The sequence below is a fragment of the Taurulus bubalis genome, assembly GCF_910589615.1.
Source record: "Taurulus bubalis genome assembly, chromosome: 17".
Taxonomy (NCBI): Eukaryota; Metazoa; Chordata; class Actinopteri; order Perciformes; family Cottidae; genus Taurulus; species Taurulus bubalis.
In genome coordinates, this window is record NC_136605.1 from 12389127 (window position 1) to 12404835 (window position 15709).

Below are 15709 nucleotides of genomic sequence, written 5' to 3' on the forward strand. Positions count from 1 at the left end.
TGTCTACTTACATATGGTGCCTTATAATATGCTTATAGCACTTAATGATTGTAGTTATAAGCACTCATAAATGTTCATAATGCTTTATAACAATAATCAACACCTAAAGAATTTGATATATCAAGTCAAGTATTCAAGTAGTCAAACACTTAACAATTGCTGTTCACTCACTGACATCCCTTTGATGTCAGTGAGTGTTTGAAAATGTAGAGACAAAGAGCAAGTTACCAAGTTGACTTGCACTGTTGAATTCTTCATAAGTGTCACAGGTTTCAGACAGTTGATTTCCACACAGTAATCATGGAGTCCGTGGAGGAGGACAACAGCAGGTTTATGGGACAATAAGGTCAAAGAAAAGGGTCACGGGCACCTGCACCGCTCATGCATTACACAATGAGCAGCAAGAATGACAAGACTAGCTCATGTTGTTATGGTGGATAGTGGTTCCAACATTATTCTGTTTCTATATGTGTGTATATATATATATATATATATATATATATATATATATATATATATATATATAAAAAGATTAGACCTGTATGCCCTTGTATGCATGTTTTTCCAGATTTCTATACCTGTGGTTAATTTAATTTATGTTGTATCCATAAAGACCTTTGTCTTTGTTTTTTAATCTGTCAGACACAATGTGAGCACATTGTGAGCTGCAGGCTGTCTTGGACTAATAAGCTTGAGTCTGAATTACTATTATTTTATGATTCCTGCAGATTTACTGGATGTTTTCTTCTATATTTATTGTATACCTCTCACTTTATGTCCAGGAACTATTTTGTGTTATATTTTGTTGGCAGTAAGTAAAAAGGTCAAGTGTTCCTATGCTATAATGTATTTAATGATGTATCCTTGTTTCACCACAATACTTTATAATTGCTGTTATATTTGTTTGTCCATGAGTTAATGTTTAATTATTGCCACTTATGGTTAATTATTTTCCTTCCGACTGGCTTGACCTTGTTAATATCTATTATTCTGAGGAGTTTTGTACCTATGTCCCTGCATTTGTAATTATTGAGTTAACTTAAAGCACAATTAGTCTAGTAGTCAAATCTATTGACACAGTGTTTACCTCTATGAGTGTTTATAAAAACAAACAAACAAACAAAGCTAATCTGGGTTTCTCCTCCACAGCGACACTTGAAATCTTTATGTATGTTAGAATTCTTCTGTATTACTTTAAATACATCTTTAAAAAAAAAGCACAAATAGTATGTTTAAATATTCCACTTACTCGCAAAGTAGAAATTAAACTTTAGTCAGGTGCGGTGCCTCTGAAGCCCATCAGTCTTGCCGAGCGTTATGCGATGTGTTGCCACAGTGTAAATCACCTCAGTTAGTTAGTTGCAGCGTTGGGGGCCGGCCTGGTCCTCACGCAGAGTCACATTTTGTTCTGATATCACAGCGATCCCTTCCCTCTGAACCCTATTGGACAATCTGGAAGAATGTATGACCTGTGGAATATTTTAAAAGGTCGCTGACGAACCATCAAATGTTCGCTTCTGTTTGCTTCTGGATGACGAAATAGAAATTGCGTAATTTAAACGGTCTGCCACAAAACGATAAAGGCAGAGAAATATTAATGATGTATAGATCATTTTGCAGCTATGTATATTTGAGACATTTCTCTTTGTATTTCCATGATTGATTAGACATAAAGTTAACCTTTGCCCCATTGGGTGGAGACGCTGTCATTGGCACAAGCATTTGCTTTGTCCCGGTTGTCCTCAATTTGGTTCTGATAAGACGAGAGCTATCACACTTAAATTTTAAACCACTTTTATTGCAGTCATAAGAGCATCTAACGGCGTTACAAAGAAGTCAACAACGTCAAAACAACCTTGTTGGGTTTTTAAAAATAGAACATGGTGCTCCCTTACAATGTGAAACATGCCGATTCATCACGTATTGGTTGTTTAAGATGTGTGAAGACAGAGATAAGAGAAATTCCTCTGAGCGATAACCTGGAAAGAATAGTTTATCAGTCTGTCCTTTACTGGCAGCAATTATAAAACAAATAACTGAAAACAGACAGAAATAAGTAGTACTTCCTTTACTGCAGTACATCATTGTGTACACACAAACTGTGAAAGTACAGGACACAAAAAGTGATGTATTAATGTTTATTAAGTGTCCTGCAGCATGTGGCACCTTACAAGACACCGGAAACAACATCCTACATTTAAAGAGATCCAGTGTGTGTGTGTATTTTGTATTATATATATAGAGAGAGATATATAGATAGATATACTGTATATATGCACACACACACATATGGATGCTTTTGAAACTTGCTTTTGAACAAATGTGACATTATTAAGATAAAGCATCGGTTTCTCAATGATCCAATAATCCAGTTAAAGCCAACCGTCTGAGTTCTTTTACGTGCAGATGCCATTTTAGCGTCAACAATGATGATGGTGTCAAGAAAGCAGCTAAAGACATCTTGAACTGTCACCACTGATTGCCACAATTGAAAGTGTACAGCACATCATGTAGAGTTTATGAACAGTATAATAACAATAGCTTCAACAGAAACATCAGTTGCTTCAAAATTAAAAAAATAACATATATTTTTAGCACCTTTTAAAATGCCCTACCCCATGTATGACATGTCTTTAAATATGACTCAGGCGCCGATACAGTTTAAATCTCTTTAAATATAAGTTTGAAAAAGGAATGAACAAAGAAATACTACAGACAACAATGCAGCAGGAACATGTAAGACTACAAACTACTACTATAAAATGTATTAGAGAATAACACTCATTCTTCTCTATTTTATAAATCTGTTCAATCTATTTAATTACAGATGACACCTCTATCATATAATACTTATATATAACATAAATACTGTGCAATTTAATGTGAATGATAAATGTGAATGATAAATGACTTCTATACAATGAGCTTTTATATTGTTAAAACAATAGTTAAAAAACAAATACAAAAAAAAGACAAAACCTGAAGTCATCATGCAGCTGGTAAAACAAAGTGTATGTATAATGTGTCCTGCCACCACGACTGGGAGACATTCAAATGAACTCAGGTCTCCATTATTAGCGGTCTTCGGTCACTCCTGTATACGCCACACTCCCTTTATAATACAACAATGCATGACGAGTTATAATGACAAATGGCAGCTGGAGCTACTCGTGTCTGCTGTCAGTAAACAGACAGTGATATTAAATGCATTTGTTGACACAGGATCACTGAGGGATGTGCCGGACAGGCATGGCATCCTCACTATTGTCTTGTGGTGTGCCTGTGGGGTTGTAAATATGTGGTTGACTGTCACTCAGGCCTATTTAAATGCTACAAACCTGAAGGGAAGGAACACAGCTGGATGTGTTATCAGTCTAAGAGCCAGACATGTTGAGATCTCTCACCCACAGTCTGTGGAAGGTATTCTTACTGACTTTACTAACAGTAGGTAAGTGTTTTGAGAGGTAGTAGTATGGTATTTAAGAAATATTTTAAAGTATTTAAAACATATTTTAAAGTGTTTACAACATATTTTGAAGTATTTAAAAGTATTTAAAAATATGTATAAAATACTATTTAATGTATTTAAAAAAGTAATTCAAAGCGTTGTTTACCTTTTGATCTCTGATTTCAGGATGTGGACGCGCCAACTGCACAAATCGCCGATGTCTGGCTGAAATGTTGGTGAAGAAAGAATATCTCTCTCAACCACAAAGTGCAAACTGCACCCAGAAGATTTTTGTGTCGCTCATCGAGTACCAGACTCTATCAGTGGTCAGTATTGTTTTATACATTTTCTGAGAATTCCTATTTTTGTCTCCTTTTTAGATCTGAGGTGATAAATACATGGGCAAAATGGGCATCTGAGAAATATTTTGAGACAAAGATTTTCATAATTTCCACCAGCAATCCAATAGAGTTGACACTTTGCTGAACCACATTTATTATCTTTCTTTTCACAGGACACAAAGAATCTCCTCTTTTTAAGTCGTCTGCAAGCCACTCTTGTAAGCTCCAAGATATCAAATGGACAAAAAGCAACAAAGAGTACATTTCAGTCACAATAATGTTGATTTGAAACCACAGGTATGGACAGATCCTGAGCTGGGATGGAACAGGTCAGTTTACCCGTTTGACAAAGTGATTCTGCCAGTGGATAAAGTCTGGACCCCAGAGCTCCACATCACAAATGGGTAAATTACATAACATAATCCAACATTCATCGCAACATCTATTAATGGACTTGTTGATATTCATCTCACACATCTGTTGTTTCTCACCTGTGTAGAATAACGACCACCATGAAACACAGTTCCCGTGATCTGCTGGTCCACAGTAACGGCACAGTGCAGCACTCTGTGATCATAAAGGCAGAGGTGAACTGTGATGTCAACCTGTTCAACTATCCCTTCGCTGGTGATGAATGTCCTGTTGCGATCCAAACCTGGGCCAAAGAAGGTGAGTACACTAATATAAATATTATACAGCGCTTATCAAAGTTTTAGAGCAGTTTGGGTGTTCAGTCATAATGTGTTAATTTACTTAATTTCATAATTTTACACATCTGTGTTAATTCTGAAGAAGATGTTGATTCATTTTCTATTGGCCATTAAATGGTTGTGGAGTTTTTGGTTATCTTATGGTTTGATTATCTTTTTTTGCTTTGCAGTTATGCTTTTTAAAAATGCTTCTTTTGGATGATATTCCAATTATTACTAGGGCATTACCATAACAATGTGAAATGAGGCTACATGAGTTGCTGTTAGCTTAATACACCGGAATCTCAAACCAAACTGTTAGAGGGCATGTTGCACTATGGGTAATGTAGGCACCATGTTTGGATGTAGGCAATGAATGAAAAAAAGACAATTTAGATTGGGTTTTACATTAGTTTGAAATTGTCCATCATGAGTCTGTCAATGCTCTGTCAGTAGAGTGCTATTTTAAAGAAGCCATTTCATTCAGGATGTGGGACAGAACTGGTATTCGGTCAATTACGGAATGTTGACGGGTCCCATGGAGATTGGAGTACTGACAAAGTGAAACTCAAGTATGTGAGAAGTGACCGCAATTACATCCTGGTAAGTTTGTGAGCATCTAGAATAGTCATGTATACTTTATGTAGGTAATGATTCACGCAATTCTTGCAATAGTGGTATTAACCTAACGGCATTTAACTTGAAAACCACAAAACAGCAATTTACCTGTTTGATTGTGACATATCTAGCTTGGGTTAGACCTAAACTAGTAGTCGAGTAATCAATAAATCAATCGACAGAAAATGTATCTGCAACAATTTTGACATCAGTAATCATGAAACTTTCCCCGGTTCCAGCTTCTGTGTTGTACCATGTCGCTCTGTCTGCTCTTCCTCAGGTGTCGTTGAGCATTAAAGTTACCAACCCCTTCATAACATTACTGCTGCCCAGTATTCTGATCATCTTAGCCGACATAGTCAGCTTCGCTCTGCCGCTGGGAGGCGGCGAACGCAACTCTTTCAAGGTCACGCTTGTGCTCAGCTTCACCATGTTCCTCATCATCCTCAACAACCTGCTCCCCGGAGACGGCAAATGCAGCCCCTTCATCCGTCAGTCAGCTTGCACGCAGTCACAAACACTCACAAACCAAATACAACCCACCGCATTGTAGTTGGAGTCACTAACCGTCTTGTCTGTGCCGCAGGAATCCACTTCTGCGTTTGCCTCATCCTCTTGGTGGTGAGCATGTTGTTTTCCTTGGTGGCAACACGCTTGGCCACAGAGGGCCGCCTCCTTTTCTGCTGCTACTCAGAAAACACAGGAAACAAGGACGGGAAGGAGGATGAGGGTGAGGAAGACTCGACTGTTCAACATCGACAGCGTGTGCTGATTCTGCAATGCAATACTTAATGTTGATATTGAGACGGGTATTTTGATGCTCACGTCTTTATTTTTGCCTTTGTGACCTGCTCTGACTGCGGCTTCCTTCCCTACAGAAGTCAACGCTGACATGAGTGTCAATCAGCTGACTGGCTCAGAAGACAACAGTCAGTTGCTCAGAAAGGTGGTCAACTTCCTGGAAGCTCTCGATGCCAAGACACTGGAAAGTGACAGAAATCAGATGTTTGCTGACAAAGTGGACAAGACATTTTTCTGGTTCTACTTAATTTTTGGCACGATATACTTTATTGCCATGACTTGTGTGATGGTAAAATATACATGTGCAGTTAACCATTTTCATTTCTGGTCCGAAGAATAACACACGGCATCACTATAAAAATAGCTAAAACTAGCTCTTCAAATTTCAACGTGCTAATCTCAGCACACATTTATTACATTTTATTACATACGTGTGCAATACTGTGGTTCTCATTTGTACTCGTAGTTAATCTGAGTTAATCTCATAGATGTCTGATAAAGATGTGTGTTGGCATACTTATGAAAATCAAACAAATAAAGGAATCCTTCACTCCTACTATCATTTTGTGTCACATGATTTATATAAGTATTAGTGGTGCAACCGGCCCACGATTCAGTTTGTATTGCAGTTTTGGGGTTACGGTTTTAGCTTGATTTTGAAATGTGTTTCAGCCCTCAACATGTGAGATTTTCTTTGTGAAGATTTTCTGATATTGCATAACACCCTCTGCTTATATTATATAATGTTGTTAGAAAAAATCATTAATCAGGACATTTACTCTTTGCAAAGAAGAAACGGTCAGAAATGCGACGTAATGCTTAACAGATCGCACATCCTAGACTGCTCCTCGAACGAGCAGAGTCTCCCTTATATACATAACATACAGTTACAGAAGCCCTCATGACGTCTTGCACTTATTGTGGACCGTCATCCCATCGATATGTTTTAAGCCATAAGAACAACAATAATGTGTATTGTCTTCAGTCCGGATTATACAGATATAGCAGATCACTTGACTCCTAAACTGAGCTTGCTTTGTGTAAGGGAAAGTTCACACAAAGTCATAATTAGGGTGAAGTTCACCCAGGAGTCACAGGCCATAAAACATCATATATTAAGAGGAAATCAGTTTTTCTCCAACAAATGTCTATATAAATACACATGTATAAAATGTCAGGAAGGGAGGAATGAAACTGCGTGGCCTCTGGTAAACACTGATGTTCTGCCGTTGCCACCTAGTGGTTTCATCGTTCACTGCAGACCGGTGACATGCTGCACTTGATCCCATTAGGCTTGGGCTATATGTACAGCAGTTGAGTTGAATAATTCACTTTGTTTATGTCCACCATTAAAACAAAGGCTATTTAAACACAGCTAATGGGCTGAATATGTTGATTGGTTTTAATAACATAATATTAAGAAAATGTTTACACAAAGAACACACCTTGGTTACATTATGTCATCTAGAATGACAGTTCAATATTCAGTATGTTTAGATAACATGATCACAGGACTAGGAAGCCTTTCGTAAGATTGACGTTTCCAGCCATAAATGATGTGCATATTGTTTATTATTGTATTTATTCATTTATTTTTTAGTAAAACCACAATATCAGAAATGTCCAGGGTAAATCACCAGTGTTTGTGTAAAATCACAACCAAGTGGCACTTGTAAGTAAACATGATATACTTTACCAACTTCTCCCAATCTTATCCTAATGTCATTCATAATAATCTTGAAAAAAATAAATAAAGTTTAATTAAAACAACATAGAGCAGCAGTATAACTTGAAGGCCCACACTTAGTTTAAATGGTAGGAACAATAAGGTAACATATCTATAGCTATACATTTATTGTCCCCCAAAGTCCTTTTCACAACAGTATACAATACAGTCAGAGATGCAGAGTCATCAAAAGTTACAAAAGTTTTAATGTAAAAAAATAATGCTTTCATTTTTCTAACTTAACTGCCTTGATTTAAATCCCATCAGGAGTCCGACATTTAACCATTACATTTATTTTAAAAATAAATTACAGCCTTGTAGGTTTTGTGGTAAACTCAGTTTACATTTCACAATAACCTTACATCAGTAGAGATTATAACTCTACCTCTCCTCTGAACTGATGCGCTGTCAAAACTACTGTATGGAATGTATTCTCAAAAACAAGTATTGTTTTTGTATTTGCATCAATGGAAAGTTTGGAAATTATTCCCAAATGTATCAGTCAATGATTTTAGAGGGAAAGAAAACGCATACAAAATCAGTTGTATCAAAAACTTGAGTGAAATACCAAAAACCCCTTTCACCCTCAGAAAAACCCCACAGGTATCGAGTAGATATAACGTGTCCGTCACACTGACGAAGATTCAACACTTTGTCCTCTTCAACTTCAAGGTTCCTGCGTCTTTTTCATTGCCTTTCGTGAAAGAAAAAAAACAAATGCAAAAATGTATACATCATTGTTAGACGAAAATGTTCAGTGATAGTAACCTTCACGTACCTGTTTAAAAATCTGGCTGCCAAGATAGTTCTGTGCCATGTTTCTCAGGTTGGTCTGTCCACCCAACTTGCACCTGATGTAGCCGTACAGGTTGGCCCATTGCAACACCACGCCCATGACCACTACAGCCTGGGGGCCAAACATGACAAGACACGGACCCGACAATTAGCAACTAATAAAGACGGAAATTAAATCGGCGTTCACGCTCAAAAGCGCTGAACTGACCAGCCACTTGATCTTGAGCGAGATGATGGTGCTGAACACGAACACTATCCAGAGGATGGGGCACACGATGAGTCCGAGCCAGAAGATCCGCGACTCGGCGCTGGACGTCGGGTTACGACTTTGCGGCTGAGAAGAGAAGCAAAAGAGGATTTGTTTAAAGCTGTTCAATAAAAATCCAAGACAAATAAAAACTGTCTTTGGAAATCCATGTCCAATTTTATTCTGTCTGTTATATAATACTGCTATTGGGAATTCTTTACTGTTTTTCTGTTCGTTTATATTACTTGTTTTTTACTTTACCATGTGTCTCTGTGCACTTTAACTGTCTGTTGCTGTAATCCTGCAAATTCCTCACTGCGGGACTGATACAGGATTATCTTATTTTTAAGGGAGGACAATGCAGCTGTTCTATGTTACACGATCTTCAATTGTCTAATAAGGTCATGCAGCTACATTACACTGTAAAAAGGGCTCTGGACATAAAGGAATGACGTCACCTGTGAGTTACAATGAACATCCTTGTATTTACTTTGCAGAGCGTTGCTTGCTGCCACGGTCACACTGAATAATATTCATAAAAAAAAGAAGGAAATGTGATGAGGCTCTTTAGCTTACAAAAGATGTTGTTTTTTTCACATGTGTGTCTTTGCTCTTCCACGGAAGAAACCTTTGTTAAGAAAACTTTCTTTTTCTCTTGGGCTGGAGACAGCTCTGTGTAAATGCCCGCCAGGCCTTGAAGGGTTGTATATCGGATGACTTTGTGCTTACCTTCCTGGACTCAAACACCCAGTGGCTCTTTCCATCTTTATCCACTTGATTCCACCACCGAAGGCCCACCAACAATCTGCCCGATACATTCTGAAAAGAAACGGGTCCGTTGATTTGTTTCCATCATTAACAACATACACATAATGCACCTGTCCAAATATTCACAAAACAAGTAAGGTGGAGATTCAAAAATATAGACTACATTGGAGCAGGTTCAGACCACCTGTCTAGGTAGAGAGGTTTTTGATCTGGACCTGGTCCAATAAGGTCTAAATGTGATTATTGTCCACCATGTGAAAGTGTGTTAAAGACAGCGTGAAGGCTTTCCGTAGGAGTCAAACAGGTTTTCACAACAATCAGAGGTGCAAAAAGCGGAGAGTCTGTCGCTCGGCAATGTTGGTCCAGTTCACCTTAACGTTCCCATTAACTGCCGAATCGGAAGCAGCGAATCAGCTCTTCATGTGACACAACCAAGGTGTTATGTACACAACTGAAGCATGAGATGGGCTTTGTAGTGGCCATTTGTCCAATAAATCAAAGAAAATAAACATGAATCAAAGGGCCACTGACGCACCGTGGGTATGATTAAGCAGTCAAAAGAATGCATTGTCCATGCAGGATACCGTTTTTCAAATAATTTATTTAACTAAACAAAACAAGCAAACAAACCAAAAAAATAACAAAGGAACTCTCCATGCTGCCTCTCCTGTGCTGGTAAATAACCATAAGCCTACCAAGGTGCATGCTGGTCCTGTACCTGCCTACTCCTACCTCAGGTGCCCACAGCATTACCCAATCAATAAACCAATAAATAATCTAAAGACTAAGTAAACTTAGACAACAAGTATAAATAATTAAACTAAACTATCAAAAGAAAAAACTATCCTGATACATTCAAAAATCTAACCTAAATAAGCAAACAACTAGAATAATTAAACAATAGGTGAGTAAAATAACTTAATATCCAATAAATAGCTCCTACAGGTTTATTATGGATTATGGATTTCCATATCTTGTGGCCAGCTGACCTGCTCACCTTGACGGTCCAGAAGTCACATGACAGCAGGAGGATGATGGTGACCATGCAGACGATGAACCGACTGCTGAAGATGTCACACAGCAAGTAGACCAAGATGGCACTTGTTCGGAAGAAGAGATGGAAGAAAGAGACCAGCGGATGTCTGAAACACAGATTTGAGAACAAAAACGTTTGGTCCGAACAGGACGGTCACTTTGGGACAGGAGCAGGCAGCACATCTCACCTAATGTTGGACTTTCCAGCCCCTATGATGCCGTCATCTTCACCAAAAAGAGGAGCGTCTTGCGAGTCCTGTTAACATAAAAAAAAGCATATCAGGTTAACGCTAATGCTCATCTTCCAGATATCTGTTAAGGGCTTATTTGTTGTTTCAATCACAATAGTCACAGATATTGAAGCCAGAAATGTCGATTTCAACGAGTTGCACGATATTAAAAAGCCAATAGTGTTGCTAAGTGGCCACAAAAGTCAAGTTTAGGACCGATCACCTGTCGCAGCATTTTGAAACTTCGGGATGTATTTCCTGGTGACGTGGTTGTAAACAAAACCTTATGCGAAGGACCTCAACAGAAGGCTGGCTTTAAATGTGCCTGACTCAAAAGTAAGACCGACACATCAGCCCAAATAAATGGCAATTTCTGCTTATTATATACACTATATGAGTTTATGTGACATTGTCCCATGATAGAAAAAGGCTTTTATTTCAAGCGTGCAAGACCTTCCAAAAGCTATGGAGAACTGTTATTTAATGTGTGTAATTAAGTGACTCTTTCCATAGGTTTTATTAGATTTTTTATTTGTAACACCCAAATGTAAGTTTAAACTTAATCAACTTTTATATATATATATATATATATATATATATATATATATATATATATATATATATATATATATATATATATATATGTGTGTGTGTGCATTTAGTTTGACTAAATAATGTTTGATTTAAACAACATAACATAGTAGGATGTTTAAATGGCCAATCAACAATAAGGTAGCACATACATTACACCCAAAAAAACTTTCAGAACAGTCTACAGTAGATTCAGAGCCTTGTAAAGTCCCCAAAAAGATATTGATTAGGGCTGCAACTAACAAATATTCCCATTATCCATTAAGCTACCAATTATTTTCAGTATTAAATTAATTTGCTCTACAACATATCAGGAAATTGTAAATTGTGGTGGACCCCTACAGCTGTGTACTTAGACATAATATTTGTATTAATAATAATAATTGACACAAGTATTTTCTTACTCAACCTTCTGCATTGCTTCTGCATCCTTTATTTTGTGCGTGCTGAGGCTGAAGCATAAATCATGTCACACAAGATTAGCTTCATAATAATTTTTTGACTTCTGAAAATAATATTTTTAATAAATTTACATTGTTACACATTCAGGCTTTAACATCATGAGAGACATTGTTTGACAAGCTTGCGCTTCACAAATTTATAAAGAAATAACAAAGAATCATCAAAACACAACTACAATTTATACAAAACAACTTCATATTGTCAAAACAGTTGGCTGTCGTCAGCTCCTGCAGCGTTATGAGGTCAAAAAAACCTCAAACAGACTGGCGACTGAATGCATGCGGTAAAAAATGCCAAAGGGAAGTCCAACATTTACAATCGCGGCCCACATGTTGAATTTGTAGAATTCCGTTTCAGTGTCGTGGTCAAACTGGGGTCGAGCACCGAATGCCGGCATGATCCACAGCTGTCAAAGATGGAGAGGGAAACAGGTTTAGCATTTGGTGAATTTCCACGCAGTAACTTTGAGAGTGTAAAGGAGAGCGTTACTCACTATGACGTTCCCCAGCAGCAGAAACACACAGACCTCCTTCAAAATCCGCCTCTTCCACAACAGTTTGGGCCTGTGCTCGGCCGTGTGTCCGTGCAGGTTGTGTGCTGTGAGTACCGGGCTGGGCTTGGCGTCCATGTCGGATCCTTCGTAGATGCTCAGGTCTTTGCTCAGCTGCAGCACGTATGGATTTGCGACCACAGTGACGGGTTCCACCTCGTGGAAGGGCTCCCGATGTAGCCCTTCGATGATGAAAAAGTTTTGCAGGCCGAGTTGGATCACCATCAGGATAGACCAGGCCAGGTTGAGCCTGTTCAGGTAGCCTTTGGCTCCGGTTGCAGCCATCGCTACGATGGTGAAGTAGCTGATGATGAACTGCCCCAGCGAGGCTCCAACCAGCAGCCCCACATCCAGGCTCCGTGTGGGGTTTTTCTCTAATACGTGCTCCCTGTGGTCCACCTTGTAGATGGCACAGCCGATCACAGTGGAGATGGACATCAGGGTCACAATGACTATATTCATGACAAAGTGCATCATCATTACTCTGTCTTTATGGTCATCATCACCATTTCCATTAACCATTTCCATCTCATATACGATGAAGGTTGCCAGGCCCGACGCCAATAAGATAAGTCCTGCAACAGGACCGAGAAATACATCCTTCAAATTGAATTTGATGTGGTGATCGTGTTCTTCTGTTACTCTGCCCACATTTTTCCACATGACGTATGCCATGGCTGAGGCAAAGAGACTGTACTCAATGTTGAAGGGGTACAGGTAGTAGTAGGCCTCCTTGAAGATGCTGCATGAAGTGTGGCTGCACTTGCATGTGTCGTCTCCATAACCCGCTGTAAGACATGACAGGGAACAGACATAAGTATTACGTTGTGGTTCTTTACTCTTATCTGCTTTGATTGATTTGTCTTCTTTAATTACCTCTATTGATGTAACTTCTTCGTCCTGAGAGTTTAGTGATGTTGCTCGGATAATCAGGAACTATTGTTTGGTGAAGGGACTCCTCAGTGACCGCAGTCATCCACACTACTAGATTTGTGGAGAGGGTGAGCATCAGCCCGCAGCTAAATAAGACCAGAGGGAAACAAAAGAAAATAATGATCAAACTAAAACAGTGTTGATTTTATTATTTTTATTTATTATCTATGTTAATGTCAGATGTGTACTGTATCCACCACGTAATAATAGTCTTGCTTTTAATTTAATTTGGTTTTCAAACCAAAATCTTGTATTACAGTTTGAGTTTAGTACTAAAACATCTCGTCAAAAAGTAAATTGACAGAAAAATAACCGGAAACTATTTTTATAACAGGTTAATAGTTTAAGTCTTTGAAGTTAAGTGTTGTGCTATTGAATATCACTTGATTATTTGTATTAAAAGAACATACTGTAAAGGACTGAGTGTCATCTGTTAAGTTATAAGTGTTATTGTGTTTATAGGAAGAAGTTGTTCTAGATAAGAAGACTGGTTATTGGAATTACTGTGTTCAGGAGGTCAGTGAAGGTCTCATGAGCTGTGTAGCTGTGTAGCCTGTCAGTCATTGTAGCTACCTACTGAAATACTCTCAATTTCTTGGGGAACAAATGCTGAAGGAGAATGGTTCATTCTAAGAAACCCTCAAACACAGTGAGTGGTTACCTACCGTGTAATGTTCCTTTGTAGCTGCACACAGGCCTTGGAGTGTGTCCACAAAAAGTATGTCTGCAAATTGATTGCACAATTGTATTAATACTTTTGTAATGATACAGACTTGAGTACATTGATGAATGTCTTTGTAATGTGCATTTTACCTGCACAAGTACGAAGACAAATTGCACCACGGGAAATGCAACCTTAACGGCAGAATCGCAGTGGAGGTATCCCGCGTAGCTGGCAATCTTGAAAATATCCATGACAATACTAAGCAATCCAAACAGCACAAGTCCTCCTGAAGGAGCAACGAGCAACATGAGTTGAACACTCTCAGCAAATAAAACCACTTTTAGTCTGAAGATGTTGCAACGTGTAAACTTACCCCGCAGCCACACAGGTCCAGCATGGCCGTCCTTGTAATCAACCGCATTTTCTGTCCTGGCCGTGTAGATGACATAATAAACCATCCAGACGGAGGTGAGGAGGAGGAGGACGATGAGGAAGACCTGCAGGTCAGCGCTGCCGATCTTTACATTGTTTTCGGCGCTGCCGCTGACCAAGGCACAGCCCAGGATCAAAATGTTTACACAAATGATCCCGGACAGCATCCATCCCCAGTTTCGCCTCTTCTCCTTCAGGACTCCGATGGAAGGGATGCTCAGGTCCGGCTCGCACGTGCTCTCCACTTGACCAGGCACGTTGATGTTGTTGGACAGGTGGGCCTCCTCCGTCTCCCTGTCTTTGATCGTCATGCTGCATGGTTCACAGGGATGGTCATCGGTCAAACAGTCGCATTGATAGCCAGAGTTCAAACACATCCTTCTCTTCTCTAAGGCCTATTCACAAATGAGTCGCTGGCTGCATCGCCGTTCCGCCTGAGACTTTACAGGTTTAACAGCTACACCCACTCATTAGCTCCCTGTAAAGGCAGATCCCAGGCGAAACCTTTCCACTGGCACAAAAGAGTAGTTTCAAATTAGAATATTGAATTAAAGTTGCTCTATTTTGCCAAGCAATGCATGTGTATAGTGCTGTATAGAGTGGGGATCCACTAACAGGTTTGCATAAGCTGCAAAGAAAGTCCTCCACATTATCCACCTCCATCTCTGATACAGCGTTAACACCTGTACAGGTGAAATATTATAACGTGCATGTAAACGCTCTTGCTACCAAAATGCAGCTCCGACAAAAGCAGTGACCTTCTTATAATGAAGGCAGGTTCCAGGGTGTCTGTAAGCCTACCTGATGCAGTGTGATCCTGAGAGGCAGTCCGAGCAGTCATGGTTTTTATATGCCGTCAGAAACACCGTGGTTTACGTGGCAGTCATAAATGTCAATAAAACTGTTATGAACAACACCATATTATTACCAAACACAGCGTGTTTTGCACAAAATATTCATCTAAAGTTCAAAAGATGTTTCCACGAAAACCCCCTACAAGAAACTGGTTCCTTTTCAGATAAACTGCATTTTCTTTAATGTTATTATACGATACATGTGTAATCTAGGGCCTTACAAAATCGTAACAGTGAAACATGATCTACATTTTCTAAACAGGCGTAGCATGTGGAACTATTTTATCTGTTTGTTTCAGTGCATGAAGGGAATACTCCCAGTTCTTATTAATGGCTCAATAAAGAAATGCGCCTCTGTATCTTGTCTCTGCAGGACGCCCGAGGTGTCGACCATGAAAAGGCTGGCCACTCTCTGTGCCTGTTGTTATGGAAATTTCAAAGTATATCTGAGAACTTCAGTGTTGCTGCATGTTTCATTTTCACCGGGGCGGTTTCTGAGAGTGAGGGACTTTTGCATTGCAACAC

At 39.0% G+C, this 15709-nt stretch overlaps 3 protein-coding genes across 3 annotated transcripts; 1 reads left to right on the forward strand and 2 right to left on the reverse strand.

Moving 5' to 3' along the window:
- Nucleotides 1-3678: 3678 nt before the first annotated feature.
- Nucleotides 3679-6453, forward strand: LOC306750217 (5-hydroxytryptamine receptor 3A-like; the record flags this gene model as incomplete). The annotated part of the gene is made up of 8 exons (XM_079233612.1): nucleotides 3679-3774; nucleotides 3963-4007; nucleotides 4087-4193; nucleotides 4289-4458; nucleotides 4966-5081; nucleotides 5377-5587; nucleotides 5683-5826; nucleotides 5975-6453. 8 exons carry the CDS (start codon nucleotides 3679-3681, stop codon nucleotides 6235-6237), a joined length of 1152 nt encoding a protein of 383 aa, XP_079089738.1. The 3' UTR covers nucleotides 6238-6453.
- Nucleotides 6454-7420: 967 nt separating this feature from the next.
- On the reverse strand, nucleotides 7421-10933 carry LOC306750218 (Golgi apparatus membrane protein TVP23 homolog B; the record flags this gene model as incomplete). The annotated part of the gene is made up of 7 exons (XM_079233613.1): nucleotides 7421-8317; nucleotides 8402-8530; nucleotides 8627-8752; nucleotides 9395-9484; nucleotides 10431-10575; nucleotides 10657-10724; nucleotides 10922-10933. 7 exons carry the CDS (start codon nucleotides 10931-10933, stop codon nucleotides 8291-8293), a joined length of 597 nt encoding a protein of 198 aa, XP_079089739.1. The 3' UTR covers nucleotides 7421-8290.
- A 787-nt stretch (nucleotides 10934-11720) lies between these two features.
- On the reverse strand, nucleotides 11721-14707 carry LOC306750028 (proton channel OTOP2-like; the record flags this gene model as incomplete). The annotated part of the gene is made up of 6 exons (XM_079233405.1): nucleotides 11721-12157; nucleotides 12245-13089; nucleotides 13178-13320; nucleotides 13900-13958; nucleotides 14048-14184; nucleotides 14272-14707. The coding sequence occupies 6 exons, from the start codon at nucleotides 14705-14707 to the stop codon at nucleotides 11987-11989; spliced, it is 1791 nt and encodes a 596-aa protein (XP_079089531.1). The 3' UTR covers nucleotides 11721-11986.
- Between the last annotated feature and the right edge of the window lie 1002 nt (nucleotides 14708-15709).